The 21,423-nt window shown below is 33.5% G+C and overlaps 1 protein-coding gene across 1 annotated transcript; it reads left to right on the forward strand.

Moving 5' to 3' along the window:
* The first annotated feature begins 1,604 nt into the window (after positions 1-1,604).
* LOC119832075 (esterase FE4-like) lies at positions 1,605-6,357 on the forward strand. Its single transcript, XM_038355678.1, has 3 exons — positions 1,605-1,959; positions 2,930-4,206; positions 5,859-6,357. The coding sequence occupies exons 1-3, from the start codon at positions 1,789-1,791 to the stop codon at positions 6,037-6,039; spliced, it is 1,629 nt and encodes a 542-aa protein (XP_038211606.1). The 5' UTR covers positions 1,605-1,788; the 3' UTR covers positions 6,040-6,357.
* The last annotated feature ends 15,066 nt before the right edge of the window (positions 6,358-21,423 follow it).

A 21,423-nucleotide genomic window follows, 5' to 3' on the forward strand; every position in this document is an offset into this window, starting at 1 on the left:
TGGGACGTCAGTCTGCATCAGACAGTCGCTGAAGATGGTTGTCGGCTCTTTAAAGCATAGCATAATATGAGAATGGGGATTATCATATTTTATAATATTTTAACATTTAAAGTATTATGATATATGCTTACCTATCGGAAACTAGATTTTTCTGTAATATAGCTTTAACCAAGAGACTGGATCTGAAGGCAATTTAGGCTGAAGTGTTTTTTCCGCTATTATTAATTTAAAATGTTGTAGTTTCTTTTGTATCATTTCAATCAACGATTTTACTGCATTAAGCCCTGTCTATTTATTCTGTGATCAAATTGCGTATATTTTTTTCTTAAATCTCGTGCATTCTAGCAATTTATATTTTGCAAGTAAATATTGTAACGCAACAATTTTTATAAATATTTAAACGCCTACGTAAAAGAAGTAGCAATACGTAGATTAGGCATTATCAAGACTTTATATCACAGGCGTTTATTTTTACATAAAAAAATGGGTCATTTCATTTCTTGTGATAGGAACTTATAACATTTGTATTATTATATTATTATATAGTTGTTGATGATCTATTTTAATAAAAATGAATCGCCAATTGTGTTGGTAGGCGTAAAACTAGAGAAGAACTCGACCAATTCAACAAATGCTTTTGTATATGAAATAAATAATGAAATACCACACCGCTGGTGAAGCCTGGGGGAATTAATGGGCCGTCTACCATCATTTACACGGCGAGGTTTGACTAACACCATTAATTACTAATATTTTAAATTCGAGAGTGTGTTTGTTTGCTTCTTTGATTATAATTCTTTCACGTCTAGTAGGATACAAAAATAAGCAAAAGAAAATTGCGATACTATTGAATAAACAATAAAGACTTTTAATACAATAAAAAAAAAAAAAAAAATGTACAATGCACACATTAAACTGTATCATAATGTCATTAGTATCGTTTATCTTTTTATTTATGGGTCTTGAAACGGATTAAAAAAAGTTTCATTATAATAAAATGCCCCAAATACATATTACCAAAACAAAACATTTTAAATTATCACTTCTAAGGTAGCGGTAAAAATACTGTTTTTCTGTAGAATTAACAAGGAAATGACCCTGACCCTGACCCCACAAGTCAGTGAGGTTAAAAATGTGATTATGGAAGGAAATCAAACACAATTATTAAAACTACATACTATAATATAATCTATACTATCTATTCCTATGACATAAAAAATTAAGAATTGATTTTTGTGTGACTGTTCGTTCGTGTTTCTATTCAATGAAATCGATAGATTTTTTTATTATTAAATCATTTAAAGGCGTCTTTACCAATTAACATAGTGTGCATTTTATCTATTGTAATCCAGAAAACTCAAGATCGAGTGGTTAACTCAAGCGACGCCGGGACAAGCGGCTAGTTATCCACTACGAATGTATTACCTGTACCTGTACGTTATCTATGAAGCAACGACTACACATACAACCAGACGTTATCAAAACCGATATTTTATCAAATACTAACCCGGAATTATGACGATAATTCACTGACATACTGACGAGGTTGTAACAAATATATATTAGTAGTATATAGTAATTATGGTAGTCACTAGCCAGTAATAATTTACGAGCGCAAAGAACGCACGCGCATTATATATTATTGAATTTATATATTATAATAATTACGTAGTAACCCGAGTACAAAATATCAAATAATATATTGATATCAAAAATGTCACATAAGTTTTTTTGACGACATACTGTCGATATGTTTGTGCGATTCAGTCGTGAGTAGTGCTTGTGAAGATGGGCAAGAAGTGGGTTGTGCTGTGGTCGCTATGGGCGTGTCAGTTTGTGCAGCAACCTACGATACCGGTGCTGGTTACCAACGGACTACTGCGGGGGTCCGTCGCGCCGGATGGATCGCATCTGAGATACAGTGGTATACCGTACGCAGTCGCTCCGAAGAGATTTGCGGTGGGTTTTTGTTCAATCGTTTATTTGTGATACTAGACTTCTTTATAACTTCAATCAACCAGGAAGCCTGGTAGAAGCTGAACTAGATCTTTCTTGGTGTTACTGTGGGACACACTATTAGTAGACTCTGTTATTATTTTCTCTTATTACTGTTTTTTTTTTTGGTTAATATTTCTGTGTATTTCGTGTGTCGTGTCACAATGTTTCGTCAAATAAATGTTTTTCCTTTTTTCAATCAAAATACGCTTCAGACTTAATTTAAAACGGTTATTTAACTAGACTACTTTTGTCTTTGAATCTTCGAATACACGAGCGGGCAATAATATAGTAATTATAAGTCTTATATGTATATGAGTTGAAGCAAAATGTAGGACAGGTAATAATTGCATTCTGCATATAAGATGGTAAAAAGATATTAAGATGACATTAACACAAAAAAAATCTTCCAGGCAATCATTGGATAGAAATGTGCACAATATCAATAATAAATTAAGAAATAATACATACTTCAATTAAAAAATAGCTTTTTTTAAATAAATAGTAGTTTATTTTCGAATGAAATATTTTTCAGAATATTGCCAGTGTGTTATAAAGAAGTGAGTTTTGGGGAAGGTCATTAAGTCACTGTTTTTTATTAGAAATTAGAATATATTAATAAATAATATTCTAATGATCTGTTACTTGTATGCTTTTGTTGATGTTTTTAGTTTTCGTGAAACAGATTCTTCCTCAAGTATGTGCCTAACATTTTTAAACATTGATAGCGAGTTTTATTTAAGTTTTGTAGTCATAACATCTGAGTTATCACATCTAATTGTATGATAAGGACAGTCTGCTGTTACTAATTAAACAATCACGAAACTCTCGTTAATATTTTAAACAAATTACTTATCTGAATTAATCGTATTGTATTGAATGAAATTAAGAAAAAGTTGAACAGTCACCAATTAAAAATATACATTTGTTCCAGGCACCCAGATCTGAACCGACATGGCGGGGCGTGTTTGAAGCAACTGATGAGCATATCAGATGTCCACAGAGGATCGGCGAATCTTTGCTAGTGGGACAAGAAGACTGCTTGACTCTTAATGTGTACACGCCTATAACACAACCAGCTACGCAATTACCTGTTATGGTTTTTATCCACGGAGGTGGTTTTTACGATGGCTCTGGCACAGCATCCATTTTCGGACCAAAACACCTCGTATCTCATGAAATTGTTCTAGTCACAATTAATTATAGGTTAAATATACAAGGGTTCGCTTGTCTGGGTATCAAAGATGCTCCTGGGAACGCGGGTATGAAAGATCAAGTGGCTGCGTTGAGGTGGGTGCAGCGGAATATCAAGGCTTTCGGTGGAGATCCTGATAATGTGACAATATTTGGAGAGAGCGCTGGATCAGGGTCCGTATCTCTTCACATTCTATCGCCTATGTCTAAGGGTTTGTTCCACAAAGCAATATTACAAAGCGGCTCGTCTACCGCACCCTGGTCCATGCAATTCAGACCCTTGTACATGACGAGTTTGTTGACTAAGGTAATGGGTTATAATACAGAAGACGCACACGACCTTTATAACATTTTGATGCAGAAATCAGACGCTGATTTGGTCATAACGCGAGTACCGAGAAAAGAAGGAAATATCATTATAAGCGAGTGTCTGTATGTGCCGTGTGTTGAAAATATTATAGATGGGGAGGAACCATTTCTCACTGAGCTACCTCATGACATATTATCGAAAGGAAATTATAATAAAGTGCCCGTTATGATTGGCTCCAACAGCCACGAGGGATATTTATTTGCAGCTATGGAAAATGATACTACAATACCTAAATTTGATTTTGAAAAATCACTGCCTAAAGATTTAGTGATACCAGATAAAGAAAAACGCGTAGAAGTAGCGAGAAAGTTGCACGAATTCTACCTTCGAGGTGAAAAACCTTCGCGTGAGAATATTCTAGAATGGGCAAGGTTTCATGGTGAAATTTATTTTACTTATCCAGTATTGGAGGAAACAATGCTATACTTGGAAACAAACATTGAACCAGTGTATTCGTATCTCTTCAAATATAGTGGAAATAGGAATTTAATAAAAATTTTGTCAGGGAAACCATTCAGTACTGCGCCAGGGGCGACACATGCTGATGAGCTAATGTATATATTTAGTCAACATTTCCTTGGAACATTATTTGAAAGCAAAATGGTGGAGAGAATGACCACAATGTGGACGAATTTTGCGAAGTATGGGTGAGTTGAGACGTTTCATTAGAGCACTTTCTTTCCTTTCTTAACTTTATGTCATACCGGGCTACTCAGCTGATGGTTCGCCTGATGGTAAGCGGTCACCGCCGCCCATGAACGTTCGCAGAGGTGGTGACTCTGCGAATGCGCAGTCTAGAGATAGTCAAAGAATTGGCGATTGACATAGAAGGAATGGACTGAAAAGGGTGAGTAACAGTGAACGGGTCTCCGGCCTCCTTTACAGAATAATGTTTCAACTAGAAGCAAAACAATTAAACGTGTATTGATGTCAAATGTCTGGTTAGACTACAAGTTCAGTATTAACATTAATCAATTTAGACAGATTCATCATATTCAAGGTTAACTACTGAGTACAAAGTACTAGTTCAAGTTAAGTTCTAAACTTTGATAGTGGTTAATGTGTGAGCGATTAAACAAGGTTTCTTATGCTCGACCATGGTGAACTACAAAAATTCGGATAGTTGGGCATTTCATGTCAGTGAATCGATTTGGGAAACAAGTGTAGCATTGATCAATCCCATGAACAAAGAAATATGGGGGTCCACTTGTAATAGCACTTTAAACAAATTAAAATTAATTACAGATCAAATTAAATCAATTATTTATAAACATAGGTTAATAATTGTAGAACGCTTTACGTATATTTAAGCTACCAATTCATTTTTTCGTTTCATAAAATTATCCTTGAATCTCAGTTTACAAATCTGACATTTTAAACATTATTATAACATTTATCTTGCTTCTTTATGCAATTGCTTATTGTCTAGACCTTCATATTATATGCAATATCCAATATTCAATATGATAACCTTGATATTTTAAATTTACCCTGAATTCAGAATTTATTCGGTTACGTGTAATATCAGAAAGAAGATTGCGTAATCTTAATCTTTTGTTAAACAAAAATGCTTCCTCATGTTAATTTATGTTATTCATGTTACGATAGGAAGGAATCATTTTATCTTATCATATGATTATTGAAAGGAAGAATCGATGATATTTTTATTCCGGCAACTTAATTATTATAACGTTAGTTCAAACTGTGAGTGAAAAAAGGGAGCCTTAAAGGAGTGTCCCGGGATGCTTGAGATAGATATCTCATACAAGTTATAACATAAAACAAAACTTATTGAACACTAGCTGTGCCCCGCGGTTACATCCGTATCCCGTAGGAATATCGGGATAAAAAGTTGCCTATATGTTGTTCCAGTTGTCCAGCTATCTATGTACCGAATTTCATTGCAATCGGTTCAGTAACTACAGTTTTTGCGTGAAAGAGCAACAAACACACACACATCCTTACAAACTTTCGCATTTATAATATTAGTAGGAAGGATTTCGTTTGACAATCACGTAAATTTTTATATATTTTCAAATTTTTTAGTTTTTGATATTCAAGTTTTATATTTTTTGTGGTCTGCGGTCAATTCACTTGATGATAAAATATTGCGCTATTATTATGTAGCTACAGCCACTTTTAGCAAGTCATCGTGATTATTAACTACGTCTGAAGTAGCTAGTGTAACTGAATATATCAATTCTCTTTTGAATGAGACAATGTATGACCGTTTTAATAAAATATATTTTGTTGTGAAATATATCCTTGAGTAATGTAAAAATTATCATTTTTGTTACAGAGACCCAACGCCGAAACAAACAAAATTACTGCCATTGAAATGGCCGCCAATAACGAAGAAATCTTTACACACTTTCGGTATAGATTCGGAATTTTCAATCGAGCCGCTGTGGAATCATGAATCGCTTAAGTATATAAGACACATTTATTCGAAGTATAGGCGGAGACAAACAAGAGATTAGTGGATTTGCTAATTAATTTATATTATCTTCTATTCTGTAGTGTGAGAAAAATAATTGACATGAAGCATTTTGTTTCAAAATTTGTATTTATTGAAGGTTAAGTTAAGACATTCAACAAAAACTTCTCTTTTAATTGAGTTTTAAAAATAATAATAATTTATTTGCCGTATAATATTACTGGATTTTAAACTAAAGTGTAAACTAAGTGTGACAGTGTAAATCGTGATAATAACCTTAAGTTATAAAAAAGTTATTATAATATTACCAACTTTTATAGATAATTCTCCATTTAAGTATTCATAAACTACAAAAATAAAGTGATGTAACGAAATGTAAATGTTTCTATATGATCAAAAAGTGTTATGTGAAATTGCTATTAGCGTTAAGGTATGAAGGCATTGTGACTGCGCTAGGTCGAATCCATACGGGAGATTTTTTGTCATGTCATAGCGGGCGACTGAGATGGTCATTCGCCTGATGGTAAGCCATCACCACCGCCCACGGGTATTTGAAGAACGAGGGCCTCAGCAAAAGCGTTGCCCGCTTTAGGAAGTAAAGACTACAAAAGGATTGATGGATATGTAAGATGGATACAACTGGAGTAAGGCAATGGACTGGAAAGGTTGAGGAAAACGAAACGAGCCCACTGCTCCTCGATTCAAAGCTCGAAACAGAGTTGCATTCGCTTGCTACTGTTTCTCGCCGATCTGTGGTGGTGTTGTGCCTTCCCCGGTGCGACCTGGCCTAATTCGTGTAGAAACATGATGGATTCCTAAATTAAAATAACTAATTAAACTCCCACAGTATCTGTACTGATTATGGCTTACGATGCATATGTTAATTCATCCTTAAGATAAGGTTTAACTTATTTAAAATAAAATTGAAATCGTGTTTATTAGGTAAATTTTATTTAAGTGTAAACGTTGTAGTGGATACATTGGATACATTTAACATATTATTATGAAAACATGTCAAATAACTTATTATCTAAGTACAATGCTTAACGTATTTAAATTTTATGGTCATATTTACATACCAGTTATATTGTTGAATTGTGTCTCGCACAAATTTAGTACTTATAACATCCATTATATGTATTTGAATCTTTAAAATAACATTCAGAGCAAAAGTTAGTCAATTGTCTTGTTATGGTTTCGTGTGAATGTTTTTAATTTTGAAGATTAATTAGGTTTGCAATGCTAAACTATTTAGATTATAATTTCTTACGTTTGTTGTGGGATTTAAGTAGATATAGATAAAATGTAAAAAAACTAGGATATCGCTATGTATCGTTATATATATATATATATATATATATATATATATATATATATATATATATATATATATATATATATATATATATCGTTATATATATATATATATATATGTTCAGATATCTGTTATAAAGAAGAATCAAAGAAAGAAGATTTTAATCTTCAGCTCTTTGCCTATTTTTATTCATAATCCGAATTATTTTAACTGAATATTTGAGAAATAACTAATCACCAAAAATAAATGAACTTTCGTACAGTAATATTTAATTAGCCTCCAAGATTCTGTGATGACTTCATAGGTTTGGTTCGATTGTGTTATTGTTTTACCATTTCACTTTATTTTGTTTTATTTATAAGAATAAAATGTTGGTTAGCTTGAGGCTATAACAAAATATTTTTTTACAATATTCACTTATTTAAATTATTTGACAAAAATAGTCCATGCCATAGTTTATATACTTATCGACTGGCTGCCTCTCTCGCAAGACCTTTCTTACCTCTTCACTTATAAGAATGTCAGTAACGACGTCATATCCCACTAGATTCCGTATCTAAGGCAAATAGCAATGCAGACGGTACCCAAGGCAGAAAGGAATTGAATGTTCACACGCGTCTGACTTTTATAGTTTCGACCACTTCCGTGAACCGTGAACTTCTCCAGTCTTCATACAGAAATAAATTTCCCATTAAAACAACATGACCCCTTATAAAGTTTGGTGGTGTAGAAATCATAGGTAATTTTGAAAAAATTGGTATAACATTTTCAATTCAATTCAATTTTATTTTATGAATGGCAGTGCTGTGTTGCCACAATTTTGCCAATGTCACGTTGTGGATAGTTTTAGGTATAACATTTTATTGGCAAATGAATCGCAGAATTAATCAAAATGACATTTATTCTTTCCTCTTTCAAGTGACAAATTCAATTTAATTCCTCTGTTTTGACATATACAACAAGTGTGTAAAACAGTACACTAAAAAGTATACCATTACCATACCATAAAATTCAGACCGTTCCTACAATTATAACTATTAGTAGAACTGGTGGTTCGCTTGATGGTAAGCGATCAAAATCGCCCATGATCATTTGCAGAGGCAGGGCCGATGCAAATTTGTTGCCCGCTTTTAAGGGAAAGGATAAGGAAATTATTGAAGATAAAGGAAATGGGACTGGTGGTTAAAAGGATGCCTTAAGTACAGCTAAATAATGCGTATGAACTGAGCATTCCATAAATATTAAATTAAAAACATAGGTATATGTTCTATTATTTGTAGCGTATGTTTGTTTGATTTTTTACTACTAAAATAAAATTTGGTTTGCTGAACTAAATCCAGTAAACGAAAAATCATTAAAATCCGTTTACCCGTTCTTGGTGAAACTTAATAGGTGCATTTTTTTAAATATATTAAACATAATTCATCATTATTTTTGTTAATTTATTAAAATTGATTATCTTACTATTACTCATGTCTGCTGTGACGTTATTGGTCAGTGGTATACTCCTATAAACACAACTCGCTTCAATAAAACCACATGATTTTGTTAAGCTACTAACCCAAACATGTATTAAGCTTGCGCAATGATTTGTCTTTCAAACTGAATATTGCCCTAGAAACTGTCCCTTTTCTGAACCCCGATCAGCCCTTATTGGACCCGTTGAATGGTGCGGAGTGAATGAACGACTTACCGAGTTTAATTTTCGCATCTCGTGACGGATGACCGATTTCTAAGCTGCGTAAATGGAGCCATCTTGAGGAACCCGGCTTGAATGGAACTTTCTCGAAAATCCGACGGACTGTTGATGAATTCTTGCTTATTGCTCAAATTGTTTGGTGATAATTCTGCGCTGTATACTTTTGTATTATAAATTATAAAGAGGAAATGTTAGGAAAATGCTTTGATGGAATCGAAATTATTGTGAACGAAGATCTCTGTCGTGTTGAGAACTCAAACATAAACATTTATTTATTTGTTCAATAACGCTTCTTCTTGAAGGGCACTTGAATTGTCATAAAAAAGTCTTACCATTTAGCACCCGTTAGGAAATCATGCTAATTATACAGGATATACACATTATAATAAAAAACAATGCCAATGAACTGTCCTGTGGACCTTAAGCGATGGAATTCGATGATTTTCATTCTAATATTATTGGTATTTTAAAGAAAAATATTAAAATAAAATAAGTCCAATACGGTCAGAGAGATCATTTAATTTTTTTTTTCGAATTATTTTAAGAAATATCTTGAACAAACTTTCTTAGAGCATGTTAAAAAGGAAAATTATTAATTAAAGATGTCACCTATTTCTTATGGTAATTCTTAATGATTTGAGTGTTTTTTGTAGTAATTATGTATGACATGATGCCCGGGATACATAAAGCTAGATTGTGATGGCTGGGCTAGGCTTCATGACCTGGCATGTCACATGCTTATCACATGAGGCTAATTATTTATTTTCAGCTTGTAGTGTATGAGGCGACCAAACGTCGAAAATTAATTACATTCGAAATTGAAGTGTTTTTAATACATTTGACAGCGATTTCCATACAAATTTTTAAAACGCTTTTCTTAACTATTTGTTTAGATTTTTCAATAGTTCAATAATTTGTATATGTTTTTAGTTAATTTATATAAAACTATAATATGTTTGTAAAGTGACTTCTATTTCTATTGCAATAAGGTGTATTTTTATTTTTTTGATCATATTATTTCTACATTGAATTTTGAATTCAGGCAGGCTTAATATCATTATAATCATGCCTTTCTGTTAATAAGCTTAAATATAGCCAATAACAATTCACTTAACTGGGCGAGCTATAAACCAACCGTGGTGTGGAGATAGTGGGGCTTATGTTAAACACTACTCCCAGGGGATTAACGGTATTTCCCGGGATTTACGGCATTTTTCGATGCGTTTCCCGGATTTTAAGCCGAGTATTGAATAGTGCGGTTAATCTTTATGGCCCCCGGATTACGGGAGAAGATGTATTGTTGGCGATTGGCTTTCAACCGGTCAATACCAGTTGTAATAATGGAGGTTATGTGCGAAATTTTGGCGCGATAACTACTACAGACTATATGATGCTGTTTTTGGAGGGTAACTGTTGTAAATGGCCAGAGACACTTTGAAGTACATGTTTTAATTGTCTTTATTACGATAACAAGATATAATGATGGTTTTTTTTTTTTAATTTTAGTAATATAAGTTTTATAATGTAGGTTATTTGCATGTGAGATTGTTGTCACGTGAGTTGTTGTGCTTTAGAATTTTTTACTAAATATTCTTAAAGGTTTCCAATTCGACTGATACTTTTTTTGTTAGTCATGTTTGTTTTTTCACTTTCACTTAGATGCATTATTTCTGATCTGATATATACCGGTTAAAATTAATTGTATTGAAAACCTATTTATAGTTAAGTGCTAAAGTTGTATACTGCCACATATAAGAGATTTAGAGAAAGGGAATACTATATAATTTTTAGTGGAATTTAGGTCTGTTCATAAATTTTATTTATAAAGATAATCAACCGTACCTTCCCATCTACGAGTATACAATAACAAAGTAAAGAAATTGAATATTACCAAAAAATGTAATAAAGAGTGTTAAAGGTTCATTAAATTATTATTTTACCGTCGCATAATTAAATTTTTTATCATAATGTTAATGAAAGTAACAAAAAATTAGTTAATAACATTTCGGCTGAGGGAATCAAGTTTTATCTTAATTAAAAAAGAGATTAGTCCTTTAATATTGCGAAAGTTCCAGTGAAAACGACTTGTAGTAAACATTTTCTGGTTATTATTGCTAGTTAATTAAGAAAGTAAATAATTAATAACAATCAAGAAGTATACATCCAAAAATTACATCGCTTTTGTAATAATATAAGAAATGCCCATTTTAAATGTTAATGTATAAATAATACATTATAGATATTAATCTAACATTTTTCAATACGATAGAAAATTAAATAATCATTTTGAATTCAAAATTGTGCTAATTCAGTAATTTTTTGTCTCCTTTTATGTACATTACCTAGTTGTATGAAGATAAAACGTACTAGCTGTTCGACCCGGTTTTGCTCGGGGTACAGCCTATGACACTCAGTGTTCAAATTCCAATGGTGAAAGAATTTTTAAAATCGGTCCAGTAGTTTTTGAGTTTATCAATTGCAAACACACAAAAATAAAATACAAATTCTTTCTTATAATATTAGTCTAGCTGCTATGCTATACTATGCAGTAGCTTCGGCAATAAATATGGGGATTTGTCAAATGGGCAATCCCATCCCATATTTAGTAACTGCAGTAATGGTAATAGGTACGCTATTAACCCTAGCGATAAACTAAAAAGTCTTATTTATCGGCTGAAAATAACCTGCGACACTGCAAATCTGCTTCGATGGCCGAACAGTACCTTTGTGGTGCAAGGAATGAGATAATGCGTTTGTAACACCCTTAACCTGTATGTTTGTATGTAACCAACTCTTGTAGACTCAAATTTCACTCACTTTAAACGGGCAGATTTTATTCAAACTTTGTATACTTATCGAGGATAGGTGGTAATACATTAATTTCATGAGTTTATCTTATTATTCTGTTTAGCCAGGTTTTAATTTCCTTACGAATACTCAGAATGATAGCAAGTGAGACAATTAAGTTGATATTGTCATTGAAGCGTGCCTTTCAGTTTTTTTTTAACTATACGTATTTATTTAAGTTAGAGCGCAATTGAGTGGTGGTTCGCCTGTTGGTAAACGATCACTAATGTAGTGTCTTGAAGTTGATTCGTCCATAAACAACAATGATACATGAGTACCGCAGCATATGTGCAGTGGTGGCTCAGTAGTGAGGACCTCGGACTTGACGACAAAAATCGATAAGGTTCGAGACCAGGCGAACGTGCGGGAAATAAATTGATTTTTCAATTTATCTGCACATGTGGATAACATCACCACTGCTCGAAACGGTGATGGAAAACAGCGTGAGGAAACCGGCATGTCCGAGAATTAAAAGAGTTCGACGACATGTGACATCTGCCAACCCGCACTTGGCGAGCGTGGTGGATTATAGCCTGAACCCTCATAGGAGGTCTGTGTCCCAACAGTGGGAACATATATTGTCTGATGATAATGATGACATGAATACCATCCGCTGTCGGTAAACCCTATAACTCGCACCACATCTTTGTCCACTACCTGCAAAAATGTCCCTTTTCGGACCCGCATTATTCACCTTATCTGCCTCTAGTAGCCATAATAAGTACAATATATATCTGGTGCTAAACCGAGATAGGTCGGAGTTACGACTGGATGGGCTCTTATCTAAGGTGTGTTAAAATTGAATATGTATTTCAAACGAGTTTTAAAGCGAGCTTTTTGTTTGTGTAAAAGTCAAACTGTTAGATGAATACAGATTAATTATTAGTTATGGGTTATTTCAGGTTCTTAGAAGTGTTTTGATTGTGTCGCTTAGTTATTTTTCCTAGTATTAGAAAGCAGATAGTCTCAGGGTCTCGGTCTGGTAGGACACAGAAGGTTGATCACCTACTTGTACATAAATATAATCAATAGTAAAACTGATGTATATCATCTGCCCCATTCACCACTAGGCGACACGGCACTTCAGAGTTTTATTAATCGCAGCAATAACCATTACGTTTAAAATAGATGAATATACAATGCAAATTTCAGGCCTAGAAGAATTATAATTATATGTATTTTTTGCGACTAAATTTGAGAACAGGAGAAAACTCAGTTCAATTACAAAAGTAAACTGTAAAATATAACGTATCTTTTATTAGAAAGCTTTATTTGTGAAATAGGAAACAGTGCCGTTTATTATATCTGTAATATTGAATGTAAAACATCCAACGTTTTTTATTGGTGAAATAATTGAAAAGGTTCCGTAATTATGTTGTGAGAGTGACCCAGTTTATGTTGGAGTGTGCTTTCAAATGAGCACATAAAATAATTGTATTCTTAATATTTCATCGCTAAAGAAAAAAAAAAATAGAACAGAAAAAAAAACAAGTAAAATCCTTGTAGTGGGTGTTATTTTCTTAATTGGTAAACAGGTTAAATCCTCTTTGAATTATTTGATAATAAAATATTCGATCATGAGCTGGGATTCAAACACGCGCACCTTGGCCACGCCATTATTTTATTATTTTCATATTTATAAATTGTTTTATTTAATTGAACATAGATTATGAAAAAGTTTAAGCATCTGAATGTGCAGCTCCAGATTATTTATTAATTTTGCCTCCACCTCGAACTTCATACCAACACTCCACCAGGAATCAAATCCAAGAGTTATGGGTCATCTTCTAACGCCTACCAATATATAGACAATGCTACTGCTAAAGAAAACGTATCTAAAATATATTTTCAGTAAATTGTAACATCCTAAATGACTAAATTCCAACGGAAAAGCAAGTAAAAGCATGGTAGAAAATATATATCAATTCTTGCCAGTTTATTCATTATGCAATGACAGTATATTGTCAATATTTATGTATGTAATGGTCAGAGGTGCGTGGAAGCTAACAGCGTGTTGTAATTTATTGCGCCTGTGCCTGGCGGTACGCAATATTCATCCAGTAAACTTTGCTCTTATATTTATCACAGGATAAAACTTTTGCATTGTATTGTTTTGTTCTAATAAAGTAACGATTTTCAATGTGTGTTCATTCCATAAAATAAGTGTGCGAGTGACGTTTTTAGTATCCAAATATAAATATACACATATTAGAAAATTAAATAATGGGTAAGAATTTTGCTGCTCAAGTTACAAAATTTAATTGTGATATTAAGAAAATTCTTCAATAAATTAGATATCCAAACTAAAACAAAAAATAAGATAAAGTAAAACTATCTTGATACACTCGGCAAATGGCGTATTTCTACTATCCACGCATTATCCGAAGACATTCAATTAAAACAAATACAATTAAACAACACATTCAATAACAGACCAGCATAATAACAAGTTGGATAATTTAAGTTAGTTTTCATGAGTACATTCACTGGGGATCTCTAATCACATAATTAGTTAATTGCGAACCCATCGTATAGTTAAACTTTCGCAGTTACACAATATACTATGGTTTTGGGAATGGTTCAATTAAACTTGAACTTTGACCTTTAAGTTTCATCTGGATTATTATCAATTCTGCATACAAATATCGACTATTTATCGGCCAAGTAAAAAGTAAAATACAAATAATATAAACCTATTCTCATAATTACATAGCTGCTACAATCTATGCGAAATTTTGCTAAAGTTGGCGTGGAGAACAAATGATCAAACAGAAAACTCGTTTCAAAAACAACAAAAGTTGTAATCAGCAGATATAGCATACAATTAATCACGTAAGTCATCAGTAATTAAAGAAAGTTTGAGAATGTCTCAAAATTAAAACCACAATAACTCTAGCGCCATAAAATAGATATTTCGCGTCGAACAAGAACCTCATTAATTATACAACAAAGGAGTTAAGGATACAACTGCGCCGTTCATCTTCTGTCTTAGATCGAGGTCGAGTTTAAATAATTATGTCGATGGGATGCTGATGGACATAGATACATATATATCGTGTTCTAAAGTAGGTACGTGTTATTTGTTTTTAACCGACTTCAAAAAAGGTGTTCCTGTAATAAACTGTTTTTTTTTGGGTTTGTGATTTTTGTGATTCTCTTTTTGTTCGAAAGCTGGAGCATGCTATGTTTTGAAGTCGGTTAAAAATTAGAAAATGAAATGGTTTATGTACGCTGTCTTTATTTTGTTGAGTGTTTATATATGCATGACTAGATACTTGTCTCGGCTCCGTCCGGACATCAAGATTCCTGTTCTTGCCAAGGCAGAATGTAATCGGTATAAAAAGTATCCTAAAACCGAAGTCACTAATACCCTGTGTGCCTGTATACCAAATCTCATCAAGATCTGTTCAGAAGTTTCAGCGTGAATGACGGACAAACATCCAAACAATTAAAAACTTCCACCTTCATAATATTAGTGTGTTTATGAAACACTTCAAATGTATAAAATAATAATAAAGAAACAGCGTGAATGCATGAACGATTAGAAATTAGTCCACATTCAATTCAAATTATTATATTAAAGCTAAAATTAATATAAATACTGTAATGTTAAAATATACGATATTTTTTCCTTGTAAAAGCGTTCTTATTACAACGAGAAATAAATATAAATGTAATTTATTTTATTGACGCTTATCTGATGGCGACGGGATTCTAGAAAATACGATTCTTCGTACCGGAAGCTAATTTAGTGTTAAACAGCTATCGCATGGTCTGGATTTGGGACCTAGAAAGTCGGGGCTTTACGGCTAATCACTTCTAAGAATGTCTGCTGTGTTTTGAATGTTTCATTTTGGTGGCAGCAATGCAGTTTCTAAAGGTAAATTTCTTTTCAATCTTGTGTTAGAATAACACTTTATTCCCGGAGATGATAAAAAATACGTAATTGTATGAATGTTTTTACAAAAAAGGGTTTTTGGAATAAGATACAATGCTATTTGTGCATTTTGGATAAAAATGGACGATAATAACAGTCGTGTCTTATACACGACTGTTAAAAAGTATCACATTTTCTACATTTCTGCTTCGAATAACCATCACTATATATGTACGTATTAAAGAAGATCGCTTTCCGCCGTCTGTGTGTCTGTCTGTTTACTTAGATCTCTAAAATTACGCAACAGATTTCGATGGGGTTTGTTTTAATCAAGATTAAGACGATGACGAAGGTTTATGTGTGTACTAACATCCATAAAAGTTATCCGAAGTTAACGTGAGCGAAGCCGCGGGCAAAAGCCAGTATAACAGTATAAACGATTTACAATTTGGTTATATATTTACTATTACTATATATGTATATTTTCATCGAATTACTTGAATTACGAGTCAATTAATAGGGTCTACTTTGGTTAATACTAATTCTTTCTTGTTTTTCTTTGATATTAATAAATTTCGTTAGTTCAAATATAGAATGGACTGTATGTAAAATTAATATATACTAGGTATCGCCCGTGGCGTCTCTCGCATGGTATCCCAAATATTATTCTAGACTTGACAGATAATCTATTTGCAATTCAAATATTATTCAAATATGTATATAAGCGTGAAAGAGCAATAAATAATGCAGACAGACAAAATTATATTGCATATAAAGCTTGCTTTTTGCCTTAAGTATCTGAAATATATAACGCAATTTTAAATTATAATGAGATCCATTATTAAAAATATCTTATTTTTCTATAAAGATCTTTTATATTAAATGACAAATATATAAGTGTAAATGAAAGTGGAATATTTATTTTACGTAATTTTGAAATGTAATAATTAGATTTTAAGAGTACTTACTCTAAAATCCATCCATCTAAAATGAAATTAGAATACATAATATTTATTTATTTTTATTGTATCATATTTCTGAATTGCAAAATCTCCTATAATAATATGCTTTTTTTAACATATTTATTGCAACATAATTTTAAATTAATTATATTATACTTTTTTTCAATTGTTATAAACAGTCATCATATTTAGTCATAATGTTATTCCACAGATACTTTTACTAGATTCTGTCAACTATGATATACTCTATGTTTACGTACTTTGTTAAAATTTAAATCTTTATCAAACAAATCTACGTTATGTAAATTTAATGAACGAAAACAATGGAACACACGGACGGACGGAGAGATTTTTAATAGAACGATTTTATATGTAAGTAAGAGCTGGTTTAAATTAATTAAACCTTTGCACTGAGGTAGTTGAGGGACTAAGAATGTTTTGATGTGGCATTTTATTGCTTTTGTGTGAGACAAGCTTTTTGTCGTCAACTTCTCTTGTAGTTCTAGAAATTCTAATCCTCTACGTCAGGTTTTGTTTGTGTAATGAATAGCTCGCGTTATCCTAGATATAGACTAAACGGAGTATCATCATCAGCCCATACACGTTCCCACTAATAACACATAAGGACGCTGGCCAAGTGCGGGTTGGCAGATGTCACATGTCGTCGAACTTTTGATTCCTGGACATGCCGGTTTCCTCACGATGTTTTCCTTCACCGTTTTAAATACTGGTGATGTTATCCACATGTGCATTCAATTTATGAAAAATCAATTTATTTTCTGCACGCTCGCCCGGTCTCGAACCCCGACTTATCGATTTTTGAAGTCCGAGGTTCTCACCACTGAGCCACCGAAATGGAGTATATGTTAGGATAAATTGCTCCTGGCGATTGGAATCTGATTATGAAAAACCGAGATCACGTTTAGTACATTCTTAAATTAGATGGGTGACAAATGTTTCTTGTAGCTCTTAAGCTTATTTGTACGGAACCATTGGTGTTGCGGGTCTGACGCACACTTGACTGTTTTTTTTTTAATAATATTAAGTAAAATTGAATTTGATTATTACTGGAAATAATTAAATAGTTAACAAAACTAGTATACCACGTTTAAAAATAGAATCAACTAAATTGTCCTACTTGCTCTAATTATCCTTTAATTCTGTTCTGTAAGGATCCTTTCATTCTGGCGATTCCAGTCGGGATAATAACATACACTCTAAAAATTGTTGTATTGTCACAGAGCCTTGATAAGTGTACAAAGTTTGAACTAAATATGTATGAAAGTGCGTCAAAATCGAGTCTAAATAAGTCGTCATACAAACATACAGGTAAAGCTAAAGGAAGCGTCGTAACAAAAATTCTAAAAGCCAGTCTAGAAACTTCGGAGCTCCGGGATGCAATCAGCTAACAAGTGAAGTAATTTGATTGGTCCTCTTGGAGAAGCTTGAATTATTTATACAAATCATTCCGACTCTATTGCATTTGGATTGTACACGGATCGAGTTCTAGTCGATTAGTTTTGGTAACTCGGTTTGCCACGCTAAACTGTGTTACGGTTTTAATCAGACAGAGGAACGAAAACTGTGGAGTATTGTTTTGTGGAGGAAGGAAGGAAGTTTTAGAGGAAGTGGGTGATGAAGATGTTGCCTGTTGTGTCACCGTTAGCGAAGACGAAAAGGGGTTTTATTTCACATAACAAATAAACTTAATGGAAACTTTTAAATAACTTTGTTTTTTTTTTTTAATTTTTAGTTTTATAGCATTGAAATGCTTTATAAATGAGAAATATTGAAAGAATAGGAAAAAATTTTCCTGCTTCGTGATCAAATTTTTTCTATTCTTTCAAAATTTCTCTTCTAACTTTGTTTTAACAGAAACCAAACCGCCTACAAATTCTTACAACTAGACGAAATTGATATGGAACCATACGGAAGGACACCTTTCAAATAAAAAAGGGAACTTTCACACCTTATTACTTTTGTATGAGACGTTGCATGTTTTTTTTTAATTTTAATCGTTTATGCGAATATAGATTTTGTTACATTGAATTGTTTTTCAATTATACCCCCATTAAGCTCAGTGATTTTACCCACATAACTGTGATATATAAAATATCGTTCTGTCCGTCCGCTTCCTGCAAGGCCCTATAAATCGTAGTCTGTTTGTCTGTCACGGATAATTAGCGGCCAATGGGGCTCGTCTCATTAGATCGGCTGGTTTGTTAACCGGTGTGTACAAAGCTAAGGTTCGTACGCTGAATATTTATATATAGTGTGAGCATGACCTAAATTTTTGTATAAGATTGTCTTATATTGAACCAGAACCCAGAACTCATTGTAAACTGCAAAGTTTACAATGAGTTCTGGGTCCTATTTACAGATTCTATATATATCTGTAATGACAATATGTCTTTGTAATGAAGTACTTTGTTTGACTATATCGTTTTAAGCTTATGAATTACTAGCTCGTCCCGGCTCCTATTACACTAGCTTTCCGCATGCGGATTCGCCCGTGTGATCACCGTACCGTGGAAAAGAGAAGACTATGTCTGTCCTATTAACTATATCCAGATGTCAAATTATGTGATACGTAAAATAAAATACAAACAAAAAAAAAAAACACACTTCCGCACTTAAAAAGAACTAGATTCTCGTAAGATTCCTGTTTTATCCCAAAGGAAGATTGTAATCGGGATAAAAAGTATCCTACCACCCAAGTCAGCTCATACCCTGTCTGTATACTAAATTTCATCAAAACCGTTCAGTAGTTTCATCGTGATTGACGGGCAAATATCCAAACAAACAAACTTTAATATTCATAACATTAGTGTGATAAGTGTAATTGTTTTTTATTCCGGGCATCGCCAGGAGAAGTGGCTAGTAAATAAGTGATGATACGTAGAGTCCTAACTATGCGTAGTTGATAATGATAGTTAATTCTGGAGGGTCTGCGGTCGCAAACGACCTCCCAACAAAAGGCAAAGGACTTCCAAAGGTCTGAGTGCCGCAAAAATCTGTTGCCGGATGGAATAGAGCTGGATATAGTGACGTGGGTTCGGTATGATAACAATATATTATAACAATTTGTTGGTTGTCGAGGATTTCTCATAATATATACTATTTTTTATGTCATAGCGGACAACTGAGATGATGGTTCGTCTGGTAACTGATAAATGATGGTAACTGATCCCCCAGGCCATAAACATTCGCAGAAGTAGTGGCTGCGATTGCGCTGCCCGTTTTTAAGAGGTGAGGGATAAGGAAAGGATTAATGACTGAAAAGAAGGAATGGGTAGGGTGGGTCAGGCAAAAGAGACGGGCCTCCGCATACTAGTTGTAACCCGGTCGGTACCCTGTTGAAAAGAAGACAATGTGCTAATCCAGACTATACAGTGTGTCCCAGCGATGGTGTACTAGGCCATGGTACCTACTTGAAACATAATGAAATTATTGAGTTTAAGATACGTTAAAATGATGATTTGTATGAATATCTGGCTAATTTAACTGTCATAAAAAAATTTGGAAGGTGTACATGGAGAAAATGGATACCGCTAACCAAATTATAGTGTTGTCACATCAAATACATTATTTTGAATTCCAGCCACTCAGCAATTAATGCGACTTGTGTGTAAAAACATAACGAAAATTATATACTTTTAAGTAGAAATAGTACGAACATTTTTATAAAACAAAGCTAGTCATTTAGTTATATTAAGTCTTAGTTTGTTTTCAAACAGCGAATCTATTCTAATTATTTGTGTGTTCGCCTGTGCGGAACCCCAAAACCGTCGGATCCTATGGGATTATTATAAGCGGTCCCATTAAGGCTGTTAGTGAGCCAATCCTCCGCTGGGACTCAACCTCGCTTAGGTTATAATTATGTCCACTACAAGCGCAATGTGGTTTGACCGACTTGAAAAATAGTTAAATTTTCACAATCGAATAAAAGCAGTGGTGGCTCTGTGGTGAGAACCTCGGACTTCAAAATCGATAAGTCGGGGTTCGAGACCAGGCGAGCGTGCAGGAAACAAATTGATTTTTCAATTTATCTGCGCATGTAGATAACATCACCACTGCTTAAAACGGTGAAGGAAAACATCGTGAGGAAACCGGCATGTCCAAGAATCAAAAGTTCGACGACATGTGACATCTGCCAACCCGCACTTGGCCAGCGTGGTGGATTATGGCCTGAACCCTCATAGGAGGCCTGTGTCCCAGCAGTGGGAACATATAAGGGCTGATGATGATGATGATGATGAATCGAATAAAATAAAATTTAACGAATAATTTAATAGAATTTCAAAGGTATTATTAACCTTATAAACTTTTAAGGACAGAACATCTACATCCATACAGATATGTAAAGCAGAAGAGTTTGTATGTTTGAACGCGCTAATATCGGAAACTATCGGACCAATTTAACTTCTTTCACGGTTCGATATGTACGTGATGCCTGAGTATATGTACCACGGGCGAAGCCGGGGCGGGCCGCTAGTGTGATATAAGATCGGCTAAGGTATAATATTCTAAGCAATATCCGGAACAAAGCGAGTTATTAAAAATGTTTCAATGATGTATCGCTGTAATTCAGCTGAATGCGAGCTGAAAGGAGTTGAGCTGGCGCAATACTGCAAGCGAAGCGATAATTATTTATTACTGTTATTGAACAAAATAGGCCTATTTCCTTCTCCTCGCCCTTCCCAGTCAATTCCTTCTTTCCAGTCATC

Source organism: Zerene cesonia, chromosome 14, assembly GCF_012273895.1.
Source record: "Zerene cesonia ecotype Mississippi chromosome 14, Zerene_cesonia_1.1, whole genome shotgun sequence".
NCBI classification, from domain to species: domain Eukaryota; kingdom Metazoa; phylum Arthropoda; class Insecta; order Lepidoptera; family Pieridae; genus Zerene; species Zerene cesonia.

What these genes read in the sequence shown, in the direction of transcription:
- LOC119832075 (XM_038355678.1), top strand. Translation starts at nt 1,789, where the DNA reads ATGGGCAAGAAGTGGGTTGTGCTGTGGTCGCTATGGGCGTGTCAGTTT. An exon ending in TCGCTCCGAAGAGATTTGCG is followed by an intron (nt 1,960 to 2,929) that starts GTGGGTTTTTGT and finishes CATTTGTTCCAG; the next exon opens with GCACCCAGATCTGAACCGAC. An exon ending in ACGAATTTTGCGAAGTATGG is followed by an intron (nt 4,207 to 5,858) that starts GTGAGTTGAGAC and finishes TTTTTGTTACAG; the next exon opens with AGACCCAACGCCGAAACAAA.